The following is a 22,943-nucleotide window of genomic DNA, read 5'->3' on the forward strand; positions in this document are numbered from 1 at the left end:
GGTTAGTAAAAGTAAGTCAATAACTAAACCAAATGTCGAATAAACACAAGTTTTTGGTACTAAATCCTTCACCCGAAGGGTTAGATAAGGTAATAGAGAAAGCTAATTTGCAAAATCAAAAGATTGGACCGTTTGAAGCGATATTGTTGTTAGGAGATGTCTTACCGGAAGGCTCAAGTATACCGAGCAACGAATTTCAACAGAGTGCATTTTTTACACAAGGAACTAATGGTATTAGTGAAAATATCCCAGAGGGGAACTCAGAGAGTAGGTTAGTAGATGTGAAGAAGAATTTGACGTATATGAAGACGCCATTTACGAAATTCAAACTTGCATCGGGATTAACCATCGCCTATTTAGCAGGAACAGAAATAACCGAAGAAATACAGCAAAATGTAGAGAAAGAGATGGGTGTGGGTAAGATAGATATTTTGGTTACATATAGCTGGCCTTATGCGATTGCAAGACAGCGCAAATTGTTGCTAGTTGCCAATAACAAGATTGATTCCCTTGTCAAAAAATTCAAACCTAGATATCACTTTGCAGTGGGAAATGAGAGAGGAAGATATCTTGAGAATGAACCATTCAAATGGGAGGATGATTCGATCACCAGGTTTATCAGCTTGGGTCAAGAAGGAAGCGGTGAAAAATGGTTCTATGCGTTTGAAATTGCTAACGAATTGACACAAACATCGCCAGCACAATTGGTAGAAAATCCGTTCACTATTCAAGTTGTAGATACACCTGAGCCAGCAAAGAGGCCAATTGAAGATGTGGAGGAAAAGAATGTTGCTCCAGTTAAGAAGGCCAAGGTGGTTACTCCTGATCAATGTTTTTTTTGTTTATCAAATCCAAAGGTTGAGACGCATATGATTGTATCTATTGGTTCATACACCTACATGACCGTTGCTAAAGGTCCTTTGACAAGACCATCTAAGAACTTGGCATTCTCGGGACATGCAATCATTATCCCAATAGAGCATATGGCGACTTTAAGAAATACGACTGATAATATTATCGAGTCCCCGATATATCAAGAAATAGTCAAGTATCAAGATTCCTTAGTGAAGGCATTTGCTGTTTCAAAACCCTTCTTGAGGCTTGTATTTTTTGAAATTAACCGCAAGACTAATGTACACCAACATGTACAATTCTTACCAATAGGTGAAAATTTAATAGAAGCTTTTCCAAAAGCACTAGAAGAAAAAAGTAAACTAAATAATGAGAATTTTGAAAGAAACCAAAAGTTAAATTTTGATGAATTTACGGATGCTGAAAACCCCGAATTATTAAAAATACTAAATAATTCAGATTATATTCTATTTACCGTATGCCATAATGCATCTGATAAAACATTCTATGTTGCTGAATTAAAAGACGAATCTAAAGCTGTTGATTTACAATTTCCTAGGAGAGTTCTAGCATATACTTTGAAATGCCCTAAAAGAACTTATTGGGATAAATGTCAGCAATCGAAATATAAGGAAACACAAGAATGTGAAGAATTTAAAAATTTTTACAAAGAGTTCGATTTTACTAAATAAGTCTATTTATTATGCTATCTATTTACATTTAATATCCATTCCAAGCTCGCTAATACACTTTGTACATGAGCAGTCAAAAAACCATTCTCTTAACTGTTCTTGTCTTATTTGAACATTTTCATTTGAATAATTACCATAACTTATGAACAATTCTGTATTTGGGTCAACGTCTCTTAATGTTCTGAAATATAAGGTATCACCTTCACGAGTTTTTATTAAATTTGGATAACATGAATGGTTGAAAAAGGATGCAGATGGAAAAATGGCGAAACCAAAATAGTCTTTCTCTTCTGCATCATCCACAGGTTGGGACCAAATCCCAAATGCATTGGTGAGATTCGTACCAAGTATCGTTCTGATTAATTCACTTGTTACTAATGGCTGAAGCTCAGTGTGGACTGTAAGCCTCACAAACTTATAAATATTAGTATATGATTGTAATAATTGCGGGTATCTCTTTAACTTATCGAGTTCATTGGATTGTAGACTTTCGAAGAATTTCAATTCATGATGCTTACCTTTATACATTTGAAATAGTATTCCAACAATATATTTGGCTTCTATGTATTCCGATTCACCGATCTTTGGAATATTATTCAATCTTTTCGATGGTTTCATTTTATCTATCTTCTCTTCCCATTCACTTATCTTTTTCCATTCTTCTATAATTTGCTCTTCAAACTTGTCTTCATTTATAGTTAATTCGAGTTCATCTGGTTTCCTTAAACCATTATTGTAAAAACTTTCAACATTTAGAAGAGAATTAAGATAAATCTGATCAATATCGTCTGCAGTGAATGCAGACAAGCATTGCTCTGAACAAAAATATAAAGGGTGTTGACCACCTAACCTGAATTTGATAGTCTTTCCTCCGCTAAATTTGAAGCAAGATGAGCAAACTTCTTTTTTAAAGGGACGTGAAATGGCTGAACTCAAAGCTTTACTTATATGTATTACTGTATCTTTTGGAATCTCACATTTCGAGATACAACCCCTTCCGGTCGCTGTGTGACATACTTCATACCATGGTGAATTAATATCCCTATTTATTTCGTCAATAGTTGGCTTCATTTTCCATAAGTTATGCTAGTTCTAAAGTACATATCTTCGAATCATATTCCAAATTTGTTCGCACGTCAAAAATCTTTATGCGATGCCAGACAAACATTCCGTACATATAGTATACGAATTCCAAAAGTTTATTACGAACAAAATAATACACATATATTTGTTATATTTTGAGTAATAATATTTATTAATTGAACTTTATGGTCTATAATTATAATCTATATATTCTAACGTAGTGAATGATGATTATTTGTTTCAGAATAGCCAACCAAAAAAGTTTCGTAGAACCATATCGCATCGATGGGATTGCCTCGTGTACTCCACAGAGCCCTTTTCTCTTACGATTCTACTATATACTTTTCCTCTTTTTCCTCAGTATCATTCATGTCGAACTTCGAACTATTTTATAGATACAAAGTATTTTTTTATTTCTACATGTCTTCATTCGATTCTTTTAAAATTATTTCACACGATGAAAATTCTTTGGAATCGTATGATTAAGGAATAATTGCACCACCTTTTGTGGCAATTGAATATTGTTTTTGTTGTCTATAGGTTCGATTAGCGATGAGGCTGAATTTATCAATCAAATTTTGTCCGGCTGGCTTATTGAAAGAAAATGTTGCATCTACAATCTTCGTCTAAAATTTATCATAATATATCGCCTAAGGAAAATATACACTTTAACTAGAACAACCAGCCAATAAAGGTATCATAGTACCATGCTTTATCCTTAGGATTACCTTGAGCTTGTCTTAATGCTTCCTTTTCAGCAGCAACATCGGCAAATTGTTGTTCTTCTGAGTCAATAACGTCCCTGTAAGTCTCTAAATCAACATCTTCAGGTTTGATCATCTTGGTACGGTAGTATAATTTGAAACCAATATACATAATAACAAATACTGGTAATGCAATATAACCAGTTATGAAATCCTTGTATGTGAAAGTATCACCTAAAAACGCAGTAAAGTTTTTGATGAAAATAACGAGCACGCAAACAAATAATGCAATGTATGAACCAAATGGTTGTAATGGTGATCTATATGCCAATTCATTCTTTCTATCCATACCTTGAGCTTTACATGCCTTCATGAAGCGGATATGAATAACTAAAATACACGCCCAAGTGATTAAACCAGTAATACTGACCACGTTGACGAAATAACCGAAGACTTCTGAAGAATTAGAAGAGACGGCCATAAATGCAAGTAAGCAGAATGAGAAACTCAATGCAACACCGAAGTAAGGAACTCCCATTCTGTTTGTCTTCGAGAAGAATTTAGGTGCATAACCTGCTACTGATAAACCGTAAATGGTACGGGAGCAAATATACATATCAGAATTAGCGGCGGATAAAACGAATAATAAGATACACGCGTTAATAACGTGGTCTAAACCTCTGATTCTGGCATTCTTTATAGCAATAACGAATGGAGATGCACTAGCACTCGAACTACCAGCAGACAACAATAATGGATCGTTGGCTGGAACACACATTCCCAAGAATAAAATTGACAAAACATAGAAAAGAACAATACGGTAAAGAGTCATTTTGATAGCTTTTGGAATAGCCTTTCTAGGTCTGGCACACTCAGCAAAGGTAATACCACATAATTCGGTACCAGTGTATGCAAACACAGCTGAAACAAGCACAGAAACAAAAGCAACAAATCTACCCTTATCTCCTGTAATTTCCAAATTTTTGTCTTTATTCACGTAGTGTATAAAAGCACCGGGGTCTTTCCAGTATCTAAAACCTAATCTATCATGAGTTGGACCTCCTCCCAATGCAATTACCCACAAAAGTATAATTAAACCAAGACATGTCACAACCTTGATACAAGATAACCAGAACTCGATTTCACCAAAAAATCTAACTCCCAAAACATTAACAGCCACGATAATAACCAATAAAATCGTAATCCATACACCAGGATTCACTTTATCCTTTGGAATCCAATATTGAACCGTTAACGCACCAGCTACCAATTGATTAGCTGGTAAAATCAAATATTTAATTAAATAGACATACCCACAAGCAAATCCCAATGCTGGGTCAACATATCTATTACAATACCCAGTAAACCCATCTGCTAATGGAATAAAAGTTGCGACTTCACCCAATGCGCACATGACCATATACACAACCATCCCAATTGCACTATAGGCAATAAGAATTGATGCTGGCCCCGCAGTTCTCAAAGCTGAACCAGTACCAATTAACAAACCAGTACCCAAAGCACCACCGATAGCAATCATGGTAACGTGTCTGGCATCAAGCCCTTTTTTTAATTGGTGTCCATGATCAGTGACTTGAGAAGTTGGATTGGAACGAGCAACCTGTAACTTATATTCATCTGTATGTCTTGATAACACTGATGTTACATCACTGCCTGTATTTTTCTCTGCATCTAACATAATTTGTCTACAAATACTAAAATTCTACAGAAAATTAAAATTAAGATTTATTTTATTATTTATACATATTTTCATTTGACACCGTTATCTATCCTCCATAATTTTTTTTTTGGTACAAAGATAATGAAAGCCAAGAATATTTCTTCACGTAAAAAATGCCTTAGCGGTGCATGACTAGATAGGAATATGAGACTACCTTAGTTAGGGCAGAGTCCGAACAATCGACTAGAGTGCAGGAACCTTTCCCCAAGTAAGAGAAATTATGCACGGCAATCGCACAGCTGGCTTCCAATTTGCCTAACAAAAATAAAAAATACAATTAAATGTCAAACGGACACAATAAGCCAATGAAAGATTCGGCAGATTCATAGAACAGATTTCATTGATACGCACTTGAAGGCGATTGTCGATACGAATGTGGGGCCTGGGTCAGTTGAATGCAATTTTTTCTTTGTAGGTGATGAGGTTGAGAGATTTTTTTTTTCTATTATGCCGGATTGATTAGGGGCTTTGCTCCTGGACCTATTTCATAGAGTTATAGTTGAGAGAGACGGCTTCAAATCTAACGGTAATTCTGGGGAAATTGCCGTATTGGCTTCAGAAATTCACACCATTTATTAAGAAAATAAAAGAGACCCCGGACTCACAATCACTCATAACAATCTCAATCTAGGAAAAAACGTAGCAATCAATTTGGGGATGAAAGTGGAGCAAACTATAAATGGGAGTACTACAGATCGCCGTATATTATACAGAAAATTTTCAACAGAACTAGTATCATGTATTTAATAAATATAATAGATTATAAATAGACATTCATGAACGCATAAACCTAGATGACAGCGTCATGAGACGTCTGTCACGTTAGAGTAAATAAACTCAAACACAGATGAGTGACCAGCATTTATCTGGCTTGTAAATCAGGCAAATGGATAGCCTTAACAGTGATATAACTGTTCTGACTATTAGCAATACCAGCGTAGGCATTATACCAAGCAGCAAACGCAGTAAGAAGACCAAATACACCACCGGCTTTTTTGATTGCAATACCATCTGTCTTAAATTCCGCGATCGCCAATAGCAAAAACGTAATAGAAAGGAAGAAAAAGACCGAGAAAAAGGCCACAGTAGATTTCAAAGTCATTAACATCATAAAGAACGTAAAAATAAACCACCCCACAAGGAATATACCCACAGCATTAGCAAATTCTCTTTCGTCTTCATAAGCAGCTGCAATACCAAAACTATCAACATAAAGGGCAGCCCATCCACCCCAGAAACCGGCATAAGAACTCAAAGCAACACCACCAAATGTGTTTCCCAGAGCAATCTCAAACATACCGGCAACTAATTGTGCGGCACCCCCGTAGAAGAATGCCAATCCAACAACAATGTTTGGAATAGTGACACCTCTGGCCTGAACATTAATCAAAGAAAGCAAGAAAGTAGTAAGCGCGAAACCTGACAATCCTAATGGTGCAGGGTTGGCTAAATTGTGCTTTGGTGGTGGAGCTAAACCAGGATTCAAGGTACCACCAAATGCTTCAACCAATTCATCACGACGATACTTTTCATTACCAAATTGGATGTATTCTCCGTCTGCAACAACTTCAGTAATATTATTGTCTTTGTAATGAGCACTTCCTGCACCTTGGGATTCTTGACCATTTTTCACGACGAAGTGATGGTCTTGCTCTTGTTGATATTGTTGTTCTAAGTCACTCATTGTAGAATTTGAAGTATGTTATAAAAAAGTAAGTCCCCTAGTATCAGTGTAAGTAATATTTGTTCAAAAAGAAGTGTAATTCAAAATTATCTCCTAGATTCCAATTTTATTCAAGATAGTACTAAGTAAGTAACCTTGTGTATCAAGTAGCAATAAAAAATTAGTGTTTTCGGTTCTTGAAAACTAGCTAATCGATTTAATAAAAATTGATGATGTTATTACCAAATTAATTTTTTTAAGAATATTCTTTTCATTTATATAGTTAGCCCCACAATTCAATAACGCTCACTCAACAACTTTTTTTTAATGCCGATATATTCTTCTACAAACCTCATTTCAGCGGGGATCTTGAGAAATACACGATTTTAAACTTGTAAGTCCCACTTACAATAAGGGTTCTTGGAAAAGTGAGCAGAAAATCTACACTACCACATCAGGAGACCATGAACTACCCGAACAAAATAAGTGATTGATGCGGGAGAATAACCACGAAAAAACCAAAAAAAATGAGATTTGTGGGGCACATTGACCATTCTGAGGCATCTAACCGTTTCCAAAATAGTTCAACCAAAAGTCCGACAGCCGATTGTACTTTTTTCGCAGTATCGAATTTTACCTAAACACCGAATGAACTACGCTTAAAAAAAAGAATTGCGAGATTCATTAAGTGTAGCTCATGAAGGTTATAGGTAGTGAATGAAGGCAGAAGAGAGAACCTTGAGTGATGGGCCTTACTATAGACATGTACGGAAACATAGGAAACCGAAACACCGATGCTGGCCCGTCATGATTAGATGCAGGTCAGGCGAGATGAAAAGACTAGGGCCGGACAAAGAAATGAAGAACAATGCAAGAAGAGATTATTTTTGAGAGCCGCACGATCACAACCAATTAAAAACGACTGTCATTTATCACGAGAACTGGCTCATAGCCGGTTCACTAGTCATTAAGTGCTTGAACTGTAGTATGAGGTAGCCCAACAGACGCATCACGACCTGTTTTGTTAGAGTACATGATGTGTGACTGTTTGGAGCAATAGGAATTCTTGGAAATAATACTAAAGCGGTGCTAATTCGTAAACTTACCATGTGAGTGGCAAGACTACCGCAAACGTTTTGCTAGTGCATCTACTAGTTCCCACCTGCTTTCACTGGATAGTGGCCGGTGTATCCTCGATATGAACTTACTAACCCAACTTTTGCTACAATAGGCTTCGGATATAGTGAATTGAGAGTCCGGAGAAAGGTGCGAATTAAGACTCCAAGTGGTTCGCATTGTGAAGAATGATTGCTTCTTGCAACAATTAACAATTACTGGAGGAACAGGAGTTTAAAGGTATGGGGTCAACAACTCTTCTTTGACCATATTCGGACTTACTCCGTTGTGTAAAAAAGGGGTGCTAATTGACCACCTCATGTTGGTATTCATTAAAGTAAGCACTACATGTCGGTTGGAAGGATATCCATCTCTCACAGCTCGCTCATGCATATTAGACCCCCACAACCTCGTAATATTGTTAAAGTGGTTTGTTATAGAAGGTAAAGTCCGAACTGACCCGGCAGGCATTTCTAACTCAATGCCGCGTTCAGGCCACAAACGCATGTAAAATGAGTAAATCAAATTAACTGTAAGTTCGGGTCCCACATATTGCTGGAATTCGCAACAACCGATTATCTCTACACGTAGCCATAGGAATCAAATACATTTACTACAGTGAGTGTTGTTGAGCTAGAATATTAAGGCCAAAATCGTGTGTTTGGATGTTATTGGAGCAATGGGTCACAAATATAATGGTTTTCGCACGTTCAATTCCCGAAGCAGTCAGTTTGTAAACATTCCACAATCATTAGGTTTGTTCTACACATCAAGTCAAGTTTATTGAAAAACACATTTAACGGTTGTTTCTTTTCAGTGGATGGTGAAGAGCAGGTAAAATGGCATTTTTTAGATCATCCAAGCAAGATATGCAAGATATTTCGGACATTTCTCATTCGATGGAGAATGTTTCGATGAGTGACATGGATATTGACTCGAAATCGCAATATAATAACTTAAACAAGGAGAATATCACGCCTGGTAACTCACCGACCAAATCAATTTTACATAATTCGCCTCAACAACAGTTAGCACGGTCTAGGTTTCCCCAGGGAGTAAATTCTAATATGGATTACGGCGACTTGAAGCTTCCAAAGTTGAATCACAACGCACACACTCATGAAATTAAGACCCATAATGCAAAGACCAAGAGGTTAGCATCTGTTGCACAGCTCTACTTTTTAGATTACTATTGCGAAATGTTTGATTATGTGATTAGTAGGCGCGACAGGACTAAGCTTGTGGAACAGAAATTGATGAACGATCCTAATTTTAATGGAAATGCTCAGAGACAACAGTTGGAATGGAAGAACTATATTGGTAGAGAAAGGGCATTATTGAGAAAGAGGAGATTGAAGCCTAAACACAAAGATTTCCAAATGATCACTCAGGTGGGCCAGGGTGGTTATGGGCAAGTATTTCTTGCCAGAAAGAAGGATACAAGAGAGATTTGTGCATTAAAGGTATTGAACAAGAAATTATTGTTGAAGTTAGATGAAACGAAACATGTATTAACTGAGAGAGATATCTTGACTAACACAAGAAGTGAATGGTTGGTAAAGCTTTTATACGCGTTCCAAGACCCGGAAAAGGTATTTTTGGCTATGGAATTTGTTCCAGGTGGTGATTTCAGAACTTTGTTGAATAACACAGGATACTTAATACCTCCACATGCAAGATTTTATATAAGTGAAATGTTTATGGCGGTAAACTCATTACATGAGTTAGGTTTCACTCATAGAGATTTGAAGCCAGAGAACTTTTTGATTGATTCTAAAGGTCACATTAAGCTAACGGACTTTGGATTAGCCGCGGGCAATGTTTCTAATGAGAGAATCGAAAGTATGAGATTGAAATTGCAAAACTTACAGGATTTGGATGATTACAAAGTACCATCCAAGTTGATGATTGAAAGACAAAAGATTTTCAAGAGATCACAAGGGCACCATAATTTGGCTAACTCAATTGTTGGTTCGCCCGACTATATGGCATTGGAAGTACTTGAAGGGAAAAATTATGACTATACTATTGATTACTGGTCACTTGGATGTATGTTATTTGAGAGCTTATGTGGCTATCCACCTTTTTCAGGCTCTAAACAAGACGAAACATATTATAATTTAAAGAATTGGAAAACTGCCTTAAGGAGACCTCAAACAAAAGATGGCCGCTATGTCTTTAGTGATAGAACCTGGCAGTTAATTGTTAAATTAATTGCCTCGCCTTCATCTAGATTAAAGAATTTTAAGCAAATTCAAGCTATGTCCTACTTCAACGATATAAGTGATTGGAATAAATTAAGAGAAAAGACACCTCCATTCACTCCACAGTTAGATAACGAAGAAGATGCTGGTTATTTCGATGACTTTGAAGATGAAGAAAGTATGCAAAAATACAAAGATGTTTTTGCAAGACAAGAGCATAATGAACAATTATTAGAGAATTCAAATAATAAAAAGGCGAATAATAATTTTATCGGTTTTACATTCAAGCATAAATTGAATCCGAACAATAAATTCCAGCATGGGGAAATTAATCTATTGGGTAATAATCATAATAGATTAGATCCTTTAGCTACCTTGTATTGATTATATCTATATACCTAGTGCATATACATGTATACAATCTTATTTAATAATGTATTTATGATAGCCTTTTACAAATTTATGACTTCCAAATAAAATCATTCTCTACTTTATTTGCAATGTATTTTCTTTGGTAAGTATTATGGATCGTCTCACATTCACTACCAGCTTTGCTAATAACAAGTAGTAGCTGATCTTCTGTAAACTTACCATGCGATTCTAGCAACAACAAATTTGCTGCATTACCATCCTTAAGCGAAAAGCATATAACATGATGTGACTCGGAATCTATCAATTTGTCCATATTAGGGTTAATGTGATATTCCTCCTTCTTCGCATCCGATGGTATGGATATCGATGTTGACGAAAATGAATTGTATAACGCTATATTAGCATCTATCAAGGCAAAATAACAACAATTTATGGCGGCATTAAGCTCAGTCAGGGTGAAATCTTTATTATGTTGATTGGAGCCGTTATCATTAATATTATTCTCTGTTATCAAAAATTGTACTACTATTTGAATTAGTTGTCTTGGATATTTATACCTTATAATGATCGACTGTAAAATTGATCTCAATTTGTCTTCTAATGCTTTTTCTCTTGTTGTTGAGACACCAACCGATGGCCTAACTATAATTTCTAAACTAGCCAAATTTGGTAATTCTTGTCTTATTTTTGGTTCTATAGGCCCTGTCACGGATGTTATTACTTTAGTTGTACCTGTAAACAACTCGGCTGACCCATCTACTCGGCTAAGCACTGATGTCTTTACGTCAAAGGTCATATCTTTCTATTTCAATTGTGATATATGGAACAAATCAATAGAAGTTCATCTCATCTTGATGGTACATTTTTTCTGTAGATTTAAGTACGAAAAAACATCATCGCATTAATTACACAAAGAATTTCATTAACCATTGAACTTTACCATTATCAACATTGGTCAAACATGGAAGATTACGAGAAGGAGCTATTAGCTGATTTAGGTAGCGATTCAAGTGATGAAGAACAATCGGACATTTTGAATCATAATAATGTTGACCATAATACATTGCAACCAGTTGAACACATTTCATCCCAAGATACTGAATTAGAGTTCGAGCAGAAATTAAAAAAGTTATTGAATGACGAATACAATTATAGCTTGCAGGATAGACTAGAGCAGTTTGATATCACCAATGTTAAAGACATTACCCAAATTTCTAAAATTTACCCAATAATTCCAGACTTGCAATCGCATATTGAAATTTACTCTAGTGATGATAATTGTGACTATTTGGACTTGCTCTCATCTGTAAATAACGAAAAGCAAAATGAAGAATATTCATTCATATTGATGGTAAATGAACTTTCACAGGTCATTCATCAAGAAATCTCACTAGTGCATTCATTTATCAAATTGCAATATAAAGTAGTGTTTGCAGAACTAGAGACACTTGTCTTAAATCCAATCGATTATGCCAATATTGTACTCTTAATCAAACAGGATATAACCAATATCAAAAAATATGAATCAGAACTTATGAATATTGTATCTAATGAAAAGGTACTTATAATAATTATGTCTGCTATGCAGCATATTAAAGATCAATTCGTATTAAATAACCAAGACTTTGAAATGATAATCAAAGCTTGCCGTCTTGTCATCGACCTTAATAACGTACTGAGCCAATTATCCGAGTTCATTTCATCAAAGTTGTCCAAATTTGCTCCTAATGTGTCGGCAATAGTAGGACCTATAACTACTTCTCAACTTTTAATTGCCAGTGGTTCTCTTAGACAACTATCTTTGACAGCGTCTTGTAATCTACCATCCTTGGGTGTTAGGGATTTGTCTTCTCAAAAAACCAACAAAAGCGTACGCCAAACAGGGTATTTATATCATTGTGAACTCATAAAATATTTACCTCCTAGTGTTGTTAGATCGGCCATGAGAATTTTAAGTGGAAAAGTGATACTAGCAGCAAGAATAGATCTCTCTCAGTCTTGTCCATCAGGATCTCTTGGTGAAAAATATTTGGAGGAGGTTACAAATAAAATTGAAAAATTATTAACCCCTCCAGAAGCACAAGGGGATAAAGCCTTACCGGCACCTGTTGAACATAAATCCAAAAAGCGTGGTGGTAGAAGATTCAGAAAGATGAAGGAACGTTTCCAAATGTCTGAATTGCGTAAGGCTCAAAACAAAATGGAATTTGGTAAACAAGAAGAGTCTGTGATAGACAGTTTCGGAGAAGAAGTTGGTTTAGGAATGAGTCGAGGAGGTGCTGGCAGATTAAATATTCAGCTTAACACTAATACTAATGCAAAAATGTCTAAATCGTTGACCAATAGACTTCAACTGCAAAAAGTGTCGAACAATGTCTTCAATGACGATTTCGACAGCATTCTATTAACCAACAACACAAATAATTCTTCAAATATGGTCGATAACAATGAACGAAACGATTCGAATAAGAGTAAATGGTTTACAGGAATGGTGAAAAGGAAAAGAGAGGAAGATACTGCAGAACCGTCCGAGACTAAGAAGTTAAAATTTTAGGCCATAAACCATAGACCCTGCCAGTATTTTTCAGTCAGCCTTTCATATCACAAGAGATATAATACGATTACAACTGGGTTATAACTTATTATATATTTCTTAGTTACTAGCATAATAGATATTTACACAAAACCAAAATTTTTGAGTCAAAAAAAAAAATTTCGGTGAGCTTTTACATTATAATTTGATTCATCAACTGTATGCTATCTAGTAAATTGCTCATTAGAAGTATTGTTAGAAGTAGTTTTTGTCGATTTAAGCCTAATTATAGAAGACTATATTCAATTAAGATGAGTGATAACAATAGTACGAAACCAACCACTGAACCATCGGTTCAAGGTGAAGTTCCAGTCAAGAAGGAAAAGACTGCTAAAGAATTAGAAAAAGAACGTAAGAAGGCTGAAAAATTAGCCAAATTCAATGCAAAGAAAGCCAAGCAAGTTGAAGATTCCAAGAATAAGCCAGCAGAATCTAAAAAGCCAAAGAAGGAAAAGAAGGTTGCAGAAGAAGTTCCTGAATTTAAAGATGAAACCAAGCCAGGTGAAAAGAAAATCTTGGTCTCTTTAGATAACCCAGCCTTCAAAGCTTACAACCCAAAGAATGTTGAAAGCTCTTGGTACAGCTGGTGGGACAAGCAAGGGTTATTTCAACCAGAATTGACCGAATCTGGTGAAATAAAGCCGGCTGGTGCCTTTACCATTCCAGCACCACCACCAAATGTTACTGGTGCTTTGCACATTGGACATGCCTTGACCATCGCTATTCAAGATACTTTGATTAGATACTACAGAATGAAAGGTAAGACCACTTTGTTTTTGCCAGGTTTCGATCATGCGGGTATTGCAACTCAATCAGTTGTCGAAAAACAAATTTGGGCTAACGAAAAAAAGACCAGACATGATTACGGTCGTGAAAAGTTTATTGAAAAAGTCTGGGAATGGAAAGAGGAATACCACGGTAGAATTAAGAACCAAGTGAAAAAATTAGGTGCATCTTATGATTGGACTAGAGAAGCATTTACTTTAAACCCAGACTTATCTGAATCTGTTACGGAAGCCTTTGTAAGATTACATGAAGACGGTACCATTTACAGAGCTTCAAGATTAGTTAACTGGTCTGTGAAATTAAATACTGCTATTTCTAATTTAGAAGTTGACAACAAGAATATTACTGGTAAAACATTGTTGTCTGTCCCAGGTTACGATTCAAAGATTGAATTTGGTACCTTGACTTCGTTCTCTTATCCAGTTGAAAATTCCGATGAGAAGATTACAGTTGCCACTACCAGACCTGAAACTATGTTCGGTGATACTGGTGTAGCAGTTCATCCAAATGATCCACGTTATAAACATTTGCATGGTAAGTTCGTTATTCATCCATTTTTAGATCGTAGAATACCTATTGTCACTGATTCTGAAGCTGTTGATATGGAGTTTGGTACTGGTGCTGTTAAAATTACTCCAGCCCATGACCAAAACGATTATAGTACTGGTAAGAGAAACGACTTAGAATTTATTAATATTTACACTGACGATGGGTTTTTGAATGAAAACTGTGGTGACGAATGGAAGGGAATGAAGAGATTTGATGCCAGAGCTAAAGTTATTGAAGAATTAAAAGCCAAGAATTTATTTGTTGAACAAAAAGACAATGAAATGACCATTCCTATTTGTTCTAGATCTGGTGATATCATTGAGCCTTTGTTGAAACCACAATGGTGGGTCAACCAAAAAGATATGGCTGTTGAAGCTATTAAGGCTGTAAAGAGCGGTGAAATCACTATTACCCCTAAAACTTCCGAGGCCGAGTACTTCCACTGGTTAGAAAATATTCAAGATTGGTGTATCTCGCGTCAATTATGGTGGGGTCATAGATGTCCTGTTTATTTCGTTACCTTTGAAGGTGCAGAAAACGATAGGTTGAACAATGACTACTGGATTGCTGGTAGAAGTTATGAAGAAGCTCTTGAAAAGGCTCAAAAGAAATTCCCAAACAAGACCTTTACCTTAGAACAAGACGAGGATGTCTTAGATACATGGTTCTCGTCTGGATTGTGGCCATTCTCTACTCTTGGATGGCCAAATAAGACTAAAGACATGGAATTATATAACCCTATGTCAATGTTAGAAACTGGTTGGGATATCTTATTCTTCTGGGTTAGTCGTATGATCTTATTGGGTCTTAAATTAACCGGAAAGGTACCATTTAAGGAAGTTTTCTGTCATTCGTTAGTTCGTGATGCCCAAGGACGTAAGATGTCTAAATCTTTAGGTAATGTTATTGATCCGTTAGATGTTATCGCTGGTATTCCATTACAAGGATTACACGATAAATTAAAGACTGGTAACTTGGATCCAAGGGAATTGCAAAAGGCTACCGAAGGTCAAAAGGCTTCTTATCCAAATGGTATTCCAGAATGTGGTACCGATGCTTTAAGGTTTGCTTTATGTGCATACAGTACTGGTGGTAGAGATATTAACTTAGATATTTTGAGAGTTGAGGGTTATCGTAAATTCTGTAACAAGATTTACCAAGCCACTAAATTCGTTTTAGGTAAATTAGGTGAAGATTATAAACCACCTGCAACATCCGCCAAATCTGGAAATGAGTCATTGGTAGAAAAGTGGATTTTACACAAGTTAACTACAACCGCTAAGAGCTTATCCACTAACTTAGACAAGCGTGATTTCTTCGAAGCAACTAATGCTATCTATAACTTCTGGTATGATTTATGTGATGTTTACATTGAAAATTCTAAATCTTTGATCCAAGATGGTACTCCAGAGCAAAAGAAATCAGCTCAAGATACTTTATACACATGTATTGATAGTGCATTAAGAATGATTCATCCATTTATGCCATTTGTTACTGAAGAAATGTGGCAAAGATTACCACGTAGAGAAAGTGAAAAGACTATCTCCATTGTTACTGCACCTTTCCCGGAATACGATTCTGCTTTTGATGATGTCAAATCTTTAGAGGCTTACGAATTGGTCCTAGAAATCACTAAAGGTGCTAGATCTTTGTTGTCGCAATACAATATTTTGAAGAACGGTCAAGTGTTCGTTGAGACTTCCAATGAAAGCATCAATAAGATTGCTAACGAACAACAGGATTCTATCGTTTCCTTAATTAAGGGTGTTGAGAAGATTGGCATTGTTAAGAATTCAGAAGAAGTTCCTTCAGGTTGTGCTTTACAGGCCATTAACACCGAATGTACTGTACACGTCTTGGTAAAGGGTCAAATTAACTTAGATGCTGAAATAGCTAAGGTTAACAAAAAATTGAATACTGTTTTAGAATTCCAATCTAAGATAAATGATTCCATCAGCAAATTCACTGATAAAACCAAACAGGAAGCTAAGGATGCTGCTTTCAAGAGAGCTGAAAACTACAAAGCAGAAATAGAGGGTTACGAACAGACAATTGCAATCTTAGAGAAATTAAAGCTTTAGATGTAGATGCTAACTTATTACGTATGTTAATGGAATTTTATAATAGTTTCTATCATTTTTTGTAGTATTTCTGGGCTGGTTAGAGACTGTATGAGAGCCCAAGGTATACCTGTAAGAATCAAAATACCTGGCTTCGAATTAGACGAAGTAAATCGAAACATCGTGTAATGCAAGTTCGAAATCAAATATTTTGATGAATTTAAATTGTGCTTAATGAAAATCATCGTTTTAACTTCACACTTATAACATATTGCATATTAGGTTCAAATCAAATACAGTGTATACTATACGTTTACAATTGAGCCAACATTTATCTATTTAACGAGGCTGAATACTATATTGACTGTTGCAGATGCTATTCCCGCACAATATGACCATAATTACGCACGCTAGATATTACCCATTCCGTAAATTATTCATACTGCTGGTAGGCAAGGCTTTGTTCAAATTCATATTTTCTTGTGATCGTGGCAGCACTTCTTTCAGTCTTCTGGGTATTGGTGCAGCCTTTCAATTATCTTCGAAAATGTTCAACAACTGAATATTGAATGTGACGTGCAATTGTTCTGCGATTCTCATCGATACCCACATATGCATGAAGCGGTCGAAAGCCCGCGAGTAATTGGTTCGTCGAGATTCAAAGTCCGCTTAATAGTCCAGATTCTGAAGTATCTACTGCCAATTCTTCACAATTAATATATGTTCAATTCTAGTTTGAAGAGCCTCTAAATGCGTATACATGTCAATTGATTAAATTTCGTAATTCGGGAACCTATTGTAGCATGATGGCGATATACTCTTTATAAAGAAAAAATTAATTGATGCACCGAACAATAAAGCCAACTGAAACTGGTGACACATTATGTAACTCAATTCTAATTAGATTACATCATAAATACGCGGCCACTATTTCGGCCGTGTCCAAAACAATATAAATACTGGAAGAATCACCAATTTTAAAATTGGTAATTGTTTTTCAATTATATACAAATTAACAAATAACACAATGAACTTCAACGATTTAGTCAACAAAGGTAAAGAATTAGCTGGTTCTAAGGGTGCCCAAGAAGCTTACAAGGAATTCAGCAGCACTGAAGGTTCTTACACCGACAAAGCTAAGGCTGCTTACAGTGGTTACCAAAAGGGTGAAAAGTCTGGTTCTGAAGAAAAGTCTGATTCTAAGGAAGAAAAGACTGAATCAAAGACCGAAGCTAAGAAATAAATTCATCCTTAAAGACCTATTAATAATGTCAATTAACTTTTGGTATATAATCTTATAATTTAAAATTTATTAATATAAGCTTGAAGCTTTCAAGAAATATGTAGACCAATCCTTATCTTTAGATTTTCGGCGCGAAATTTGAAATGCATGTGAAGTTGCTGGATGCTCGCGGTGATTAATGTGAAGCTGTTATATATTCTTCAGCTTATGCTTTGAACTTGTATTGTAGATCCCATCGAGCTAAATAGAAATTCTGAGTCTATATATCAATTCAGTTTATTTATTTATTTATTAGTTATTCTAATATGCTAGGTCTATATTATTTGTTGAAATTGTACAGTTGTATGACATTGTTATATATACAATACAAACACTAGTTATTGAATATAATTTACTAATTTAAAAGAATATTCAACAACTGCTTAAACTTAAATGAATTAAAATTTTAGAAATATGCTAAAAGAAAGAATTGAAGCAAAACAAATCTTTTATCTCATTCTTAAACTCAGTCCAATGGTCAAAAGATAATTAGAGTAAACCTAAGATCAAATTAACTGTGTCATATAATCGTGAACTTCAATGAACCGATCATGTTGGCAAGATAAACAAGCCATCAATGGATTACTACGCTGCAAAATTCAAGTATTAGTTTCTTGTTTAATCGTGTTATGAAAGCGTCTTGATCACATGTAGTGACAAATTATCTATTTATTAACTTAACCTTCAATAAATAGTAGCAATATATACACGATTAATGTTGGACGTTGTAATATTTCATCTCGTTATTCTCCTTTATTAAATCCCTAATATACTTGGATGCCAATTCTATTGTTGTAGCCTTGGATGGTATGGAAACTTCATCATGATATGTCTGGGGAATCAAATTCGATAATTCTTGGACCGCCATGTTCATTCTATTACGTCTGCCCTGTTCTGCTAATTTGTGCGACGCCTTCTTCGCTGTGGGCTTTTCAGATCTTGATTTAGTTCTTGTAAGGACAGGAGACGACTCTCCACTTCCTTGCAGACCCATAACAGGGGATGTCTCGCTTGAAGAAGATGATTTGTTCGGTATTTTATGGTTATTCTTATATGACAATGAAGAATTTCTTGATTGACCATTCAATGGCGTTTCATGTGCCATATCCAGAGAGCTATTCCTATTCGACCCTTCTTGTTGTTGTTCTGCCAACACACTCATAGTGAATCCCATCATTGTAGCAGAATTTGGCGTTTCACTTGAAAGAGGATTATTAGGAATGTCAACCTTCTTACCCAGAGGTGGAAGCATAGGTGTAGATTCTGAACTATTGCGTTGCAGATCCACCCCAGCTTCAGGTAATTTCTCGAATGGTGAGCTTGTCAGTGACTTATGTGATGATCTAGGCTTGACTGAAGGTGAACGTTTTGAACGAGGTCCATTAGCGTGCAATATGGGAGTACCGTGCGGAGTCTTTCGTTTATGAGGTACGCTATCTTCTGTAGGCGCATATACCGACGAAGATCTTCTTTTATCTGCCTGTTGAGCAGCTAATGCTGGAGAAGTTAACGGCTCAAAAGAAGCCTGTACTGGGGGATTATATGGATAATTATTCGAATTCACTTGCTGATCCCGAGGGGTAGCAGCTGGTGATTCTAAAGGCGTGAATACCGCATCAGGTCTGACATGTTGATTCTGTGGTTGATGAGCATATGCTTGGCCATCGTCAGAATTCTTATTATACTTATGATATAAATGCTGGTTGTTGTACGACTTATCGTTTTGGCTAGGAAGGACTGGTGACATGAACATTGTAGGGTTTTCCATCGGTTTAGTGGACTTTTTCATGTTCGTAGCAACCATATGAGGTGTATTGTTGTTTAAACTAGACGCTGATGGTGGGTACGCTGTAGATTGCTGCTCGTACGAGATATCTTCTGGTAATACAAAATTCAAGTTATCAAGTCCAAACTCATATTTCCCAGAACTGCCATCAGGACGCGTATTCTGTGGTCCGTTCATATGATTACCATTTACACTACCTGGTGTCCCATTTGATGCTGCTTCATACAAGTTGTGTTCGATTTGGTTTAGCAAATACTGATCTTGCTCTGTAAAATTTGGCGTCGCCTGGTTAGCTGTTTGTTGCGGTCCACCATGTCCTCCAGCCGTATCGTGTTCTAAATCGTAGAAATAAGGGCTAGCTTCGCCCTTCACTCCAGGTGAATAAACTGCGTTCGACCAATCTGTCGTTTCCATTACGTTCTGCTTGTTATCAAATATGTACCTTTAACTGGTGCTGCCGATAACGAAATCACTAGAAAAAATAATTCGCTAATTTACGATTGGCGTAATAACTAGCAAATAACTCCAAATAAATTTCAATATTAAATGTATATTAAGACAAAAAATTTAATTCACTTTAGTCCAAACGATTATTACCGTTGCGTAGGCTATCTGGTCTACACAATATCACCACCACTCTCAATACCGATTAATCGAATACTCTGATATAAGGGTCCCACGTGGTGCTACTTACCCGGAGTCTTCGCTATCACGGTATAACGTCAAGCGACATGACTTTGACTTGGACGCAAGATATCATATACGTACATAAAAATAAATAAAAAAAAGGGTAAGCATATAGCAAGAATTATCTACTAGCCGTGCAACCAAATATTTAATATCAGAAGAATATACTAACCTATGATGTATTTATAAAGAATCCGCACGGAAATATTGAGGGAACATCGTTCTTAAATATTTGTTTATTGGATGTTGGGTCATATCTGCACGCGTGAATGCGATATGCGGTGTAAGGTCTTTAATAGATAATTAGGTTTGAGCGAGAACGTTGGATGCTGGCGAAATGGCCCGAGGGTTCTGAAATTCGATTATCCGGTATTACATGTCAGTAAATATACCCTCGGGCCTTTTAAAGTGTCGTCTGCTACCGGGGGCCACCCACTAGGCATCCACTAGGCATCCACTTTATATATCCGAGTAGTGGCTGGAAGTGGTGGGGTTGCGAGTAATAAGCGACATGGACAGATCAATGCGCCGCTTAAAAAAGACTTCGTTCATGATATTAGAATAGTACAGAAATACAGAAATAGAATCTCCCATTTACATACTATACAGATCAACAAACATGCTTACGGACGAAATGATTTATTAATATATATATTTACATAAGTTAAGACTTCTTTACGCTTCTACGGGCACAGAAGGTGGGTCGCTGAGAACATCTGGTCTAGGAGAAGAGGACGGCGATTTTATGACGGTATTGGATATGACTTTGGATTTATTTATAGGTTCACCGCGGACTATTTTTTCCATTTCATCACGAGTCAAAGTTTCATACTCCAAAAGACCCTCTGCAAGTCTCTTTAACTCAGTTTGCCTTTGACTCAAAAGCTTTCTGGTTCTGTTTTCACTGGTAATCAAATAGTCCCTGACTTCATTGTCAGCCATGTCTCTTATCTTAGGTGACCATGATTCCCAATTGTCACTGAGTCTGACAGGTCCAATATTGTCACTCATACCGTAGGATGTAACCATGGCACGAGCAACACTTGTAGCATTGGCCAAGTCTGATGAACAGCCACTGGTAACATTCTCTGGTCCGTGAATCATTTCCTCGGCAATCTTACCACCCATGCAGACATCTAAACGAGCAAAGCATTCCTTTTTGGTCATGTCTACCTTGTCCATTTCTGGCAATTGGAATGTTACCCCCAATGCTCTACCCCTAGGTAAAATAGTGGCTTTGTATAAAGGAGTTGCACCTTGCGAAAACATCGCCATTATAGCATGTCCCGCTTCATGATATGCAGTGTTCTTTCTAGCTTCTTCAGTGATAACCATTTTCTTCTTTGCAGCTCCCATTAAAATTTTATCTTTAGCCCATTCAAAATGGTTCATGTCAACTGCAGGTGCTGATAATTGAGATGCATGCACTGCAGCCTGGTTGACTAAGTTCATTAATTCGGCTCCGGATAAACCTGGTGTTCCTCTCGCAATAATCGAAGGGTCAACATCTTCGGCAGTTTCAACATTTTCCATATGGTTCTTCAAAATATCAATACGTCCTCTAACATCTGGTAATTCAACAATAACTTCCTTGTCAAATCTTCCAGGTCTAGTCAAGGCTTTGTCCAAGCTTTCTGGGAAATTTGTTGCACCGATGATGATAATTCCCAGAGATTGTGAAAATCCATCTAACTCAACTAACAATTGATTTAATGTTTGTTTAGCATATGCTTGATCCTTTGGGTTTCTCTTCCCCCCAATAGCGTCCAATTCATCAATGAAAATGATTGCTGGTGATTTCTCACGCGCTTGACCGAATAATTCTCTAATTCTTTTAGCACCAACACCAACATATAATTCATCGAATTCAGATCCAGACATGAAAAAAAATGGAACACCAGCTTCCCCTGCAGTAGCTCTCGCAAGCAAGGTCTTACCGGTACCTGGCGGACCAGTCAATAAGACACCCTTTGGTAATTTACCGCCTAATCCGGTGAATCTCGATGGGTCCTTCAAAAAGTCAACAATCTCTTCTAATTCAGCTCTAGCCTCATCACATCCACATACATCTTTGAATCTAACGGTAGATTGAGATACATCCACAGATTTATCAGCTACTTCACTGTTCTTGAAAATAGTTCCATTCTCAACTAAATAATTGAATGCATTAGTAGCTCCGTATGTCAACAATGCTATAGGTATTAACCATTTTAACCATTTGGAAATAATGGTTATTATCGATTCGGATACAATAACATGAACTGGTTCATATCTAGAACCAAACCCATGAGGTAAAGGTCCCCCATTCTGGACTCCAGCACCTGAATTCATGAGACTTTTAGAAACTTGTTCTGCTTTGCCCTTTTTACCAGTCTTATTCAAGGCATCAATGTAAATCGCTGTACATTCTGGAGAAGATGCTATACCAGGAGTTTCGTAACGTTGAACAACTAAATGTGGATAGTTGTTGCTCATCAATGATTTGTAAAATTCTCCTTGAGCTGCAGCATTATTCAAGTCACTGTTTGCTATTTGTTCTTGGTTTTGCAAAATGTTGGCGGTTGAGTTGGAAATCAATCTGACGGGTGTTGCCATCATAGGTCTAAAACCAATACTCGATGGCCTTGGCAATACACCGAAAGTATTCGTTCGGGATACTCTCGGTAATATCCTTGATATATTATACATTATTTGGTTCTTACAAATAATCTATTTCAATATTCGTTTGTATGAATATTTAACGCCATTCTATGAGTTTCCACGAAAGGATTCG

General features: G+C 36.4%; 11 protein-coding genes across 11 annotated transcripts; 5 read left to right on the forward strand and 6 right to left on the reverse strand.

Moving 5' to 3' along the window:
- Positions 1-32: 32 nt before the first annotated feature.
- Positions 33-1,544, forward strand: AC631_00623 (uncharacterized protein; the record flags this gene model as incomplete). Its single annotated transcript, XM_015609453.1, has 1 exon — positions 33-1,544. The coding sequence occupies one exon, from the start codon at positions 33-35 to the stop codon at positions 1,542-1,544; it is 1,512 nt and encodes a 503-aa protein (XP_015469750.1).
- Positions 1,545-1,562: 18 nt separating this feature from the next.
- SET6 (Set6p) lies at positions 1,563-2,615 on the reverse strand (the record flags this gene model as incomplete). Its single annotated transcript, XM_015609454.1, has 1 exon — positions 1,563-2,615. One exon carries the CDS (start codon positions 2,613-2,615, stop codon positions 1,563-1,565), a length of 1,053 nt encoding a protein of 350 aa, XP_015469751.1.
- Positions 2,616-3,299: 684 nt separating this feature from the next.
- On the reverse strand, positions 3,300-5,030 carry DIP5 (Dip5p; the record flags this gene model as incomplete). Its single annotated transcript, XM_015609455.1, has 1 exon — positions 3,300-5,030. One exon carries the CDS (start codon positions 5,028-5,030, stop codon positions 3,300-3,302), a length of 1,731 nt encoding a protein of 576 aa, XP_015469752.1.
- Positions 5,031-5,934: 904 nt separating this feature from the next.
- FRP3 (putative ammonium permease) lies at positions 5,935-6,756 on the reverse strand (the record flags this gene model as incomplete). The annotated part of the gene is made up of 1 exon (XM_015609456.1): positions 5,935-6,756. The coding sequence occupies one exon, from the start codon at positions 6,754-6,756 to the stop codon at positions 5,935-5,937; it is 822 nt and encodes a 273-aa protein (XP_015469753.1).
- Positions 6,757-8,690: 1,934 nt separating this feature from the next.
- Positions 8,691-10,439, forward strand: DBF2 (serine/threonine-protein kinase; the record flags this gene model as incomplete). Its single annotated transcript, XM_015609457.1, has 1 exon — positions 8,691-10,439. One exon carries the CDS (start codon positions 8,691-8,693, stop codon positions 10,437-10,439), a length of 1,749 nt encoding a protein of 582 aa, XP_015469754.1.
- Positions 10,440-10,515: 76 nt separating this feature from the next.
- On the reverse strand, positions 10,516-11,223 carry AC631_00628 (exosome non-catalytic core subunit; the record flags this gene model as incomplete). Its single annotated transcript, XM_015609458.1, has 1 exon — positions 10,516-11,223. The coding sequence occupies one exon, from the start codon at positions 11,221-11,223 to the stop codon at positions 10,516-10,518; it is 708 nt and encodes a 235-aa protein (XP_015469755.1).
- Positions 11,224-11,388: 165 nt separating this feature from the next.
- On the forward strand, positions 11,389-12,981 carry AC631_00629 (U4/U6-U5 snRNP complex subunit; the record flags this gene model as incomplete). The annotated part of the gene is made up of 1 exon (XM_015609459.1): positions 11,389-12,981. The coding sequence occupies one exon, from the start codon at positions 11,389-11,391 to the stop codon at positions 12,979-12,981; it is 1,593 nt and encodes a 530-aa protein (XP_015469756.1).
- Positions 12,982-13,271: 290 nt separating this feature from the next.
- VAS1 (valine--tRNA ligase) lies at positions 13,272-16,436 on the forward strand (the record flags this gene model as incomplete). The annotated part of the gene is made up of 1 exon (XM_015609460.1): positions 13,272-16,436. One exon carries the CDS (start codon positions 13,272-13,274, stop codon positions 16,434-16,436), a length of 3,165 nt encoding a protein of 1,054 aa, XP_015469757.1.
- Positions 16,437-17,442: 1,006 nt separating this feature from the next.
- On the forward strand, positions 17,443-17,658 carry AC631_00631 (uncharacterized protein; the record flags this gene model as incomplete). The annotated part of the gene is made up of 1 exon (XM_015609461.1): positions 17,443-17,658. One exon carries the CDS (start codon positions 17,443-17,445, stop codon positions 17,656-17,658), a length of 216 nt encoding a protein of 71 aa, XP_015469758.1.
- Positions 17,659-18,409: 751 nt separating this feature from the next.
- On the reverse strand, positions 18,410-19,897 carry PHO4 (phosphate-sensing transcription factor; the record flags this gene model as incomplete). The annotated part of the gene is made up of 1 exon (XM_015609462.1): positions 18,410-19,897. The coding sequence occupies one exon, from the start codon at positions 19,895-19,897 to the stop codon at positions 18,410-18,412; it is 1,488 nt and encodes a 495-aa protein (XP_015469759.1).
- A 948-nt stretch (positions 19,898-20,845) lies between these two features.
- YME1 (i-AAA protease) lies at positions 20,846-22,858 on the reverse strand (the record flags this gene model as incomplete). Its single annotated transcript, XM_015609463.1, has 1 exon — positions 20,846-22,858. One exon carries the CDS (start codon positions 22,856-22,858, stop codon positions 20,846-20,848), a length of 2,013 nt encoding a protein of 670 aa, XP_015469760.1.
- Positions 22,859-22,943: the final 85 nt, after the last annotated feature.

Source organism: Debaryomyces fabryi, assembly GCF_001447935.2.
Source record: "Debaryomyces fabryi strain CBS 789 chromosome Unknown contig00007, whole genome shotgun sequence".
Lineage (NCBI taxonomy): Eukaryota > Fungi > Ascomycota > Pichiomycetes > Serinales > Debaryomycetaceae > Debaryomyces > Debaryomyces fabryi.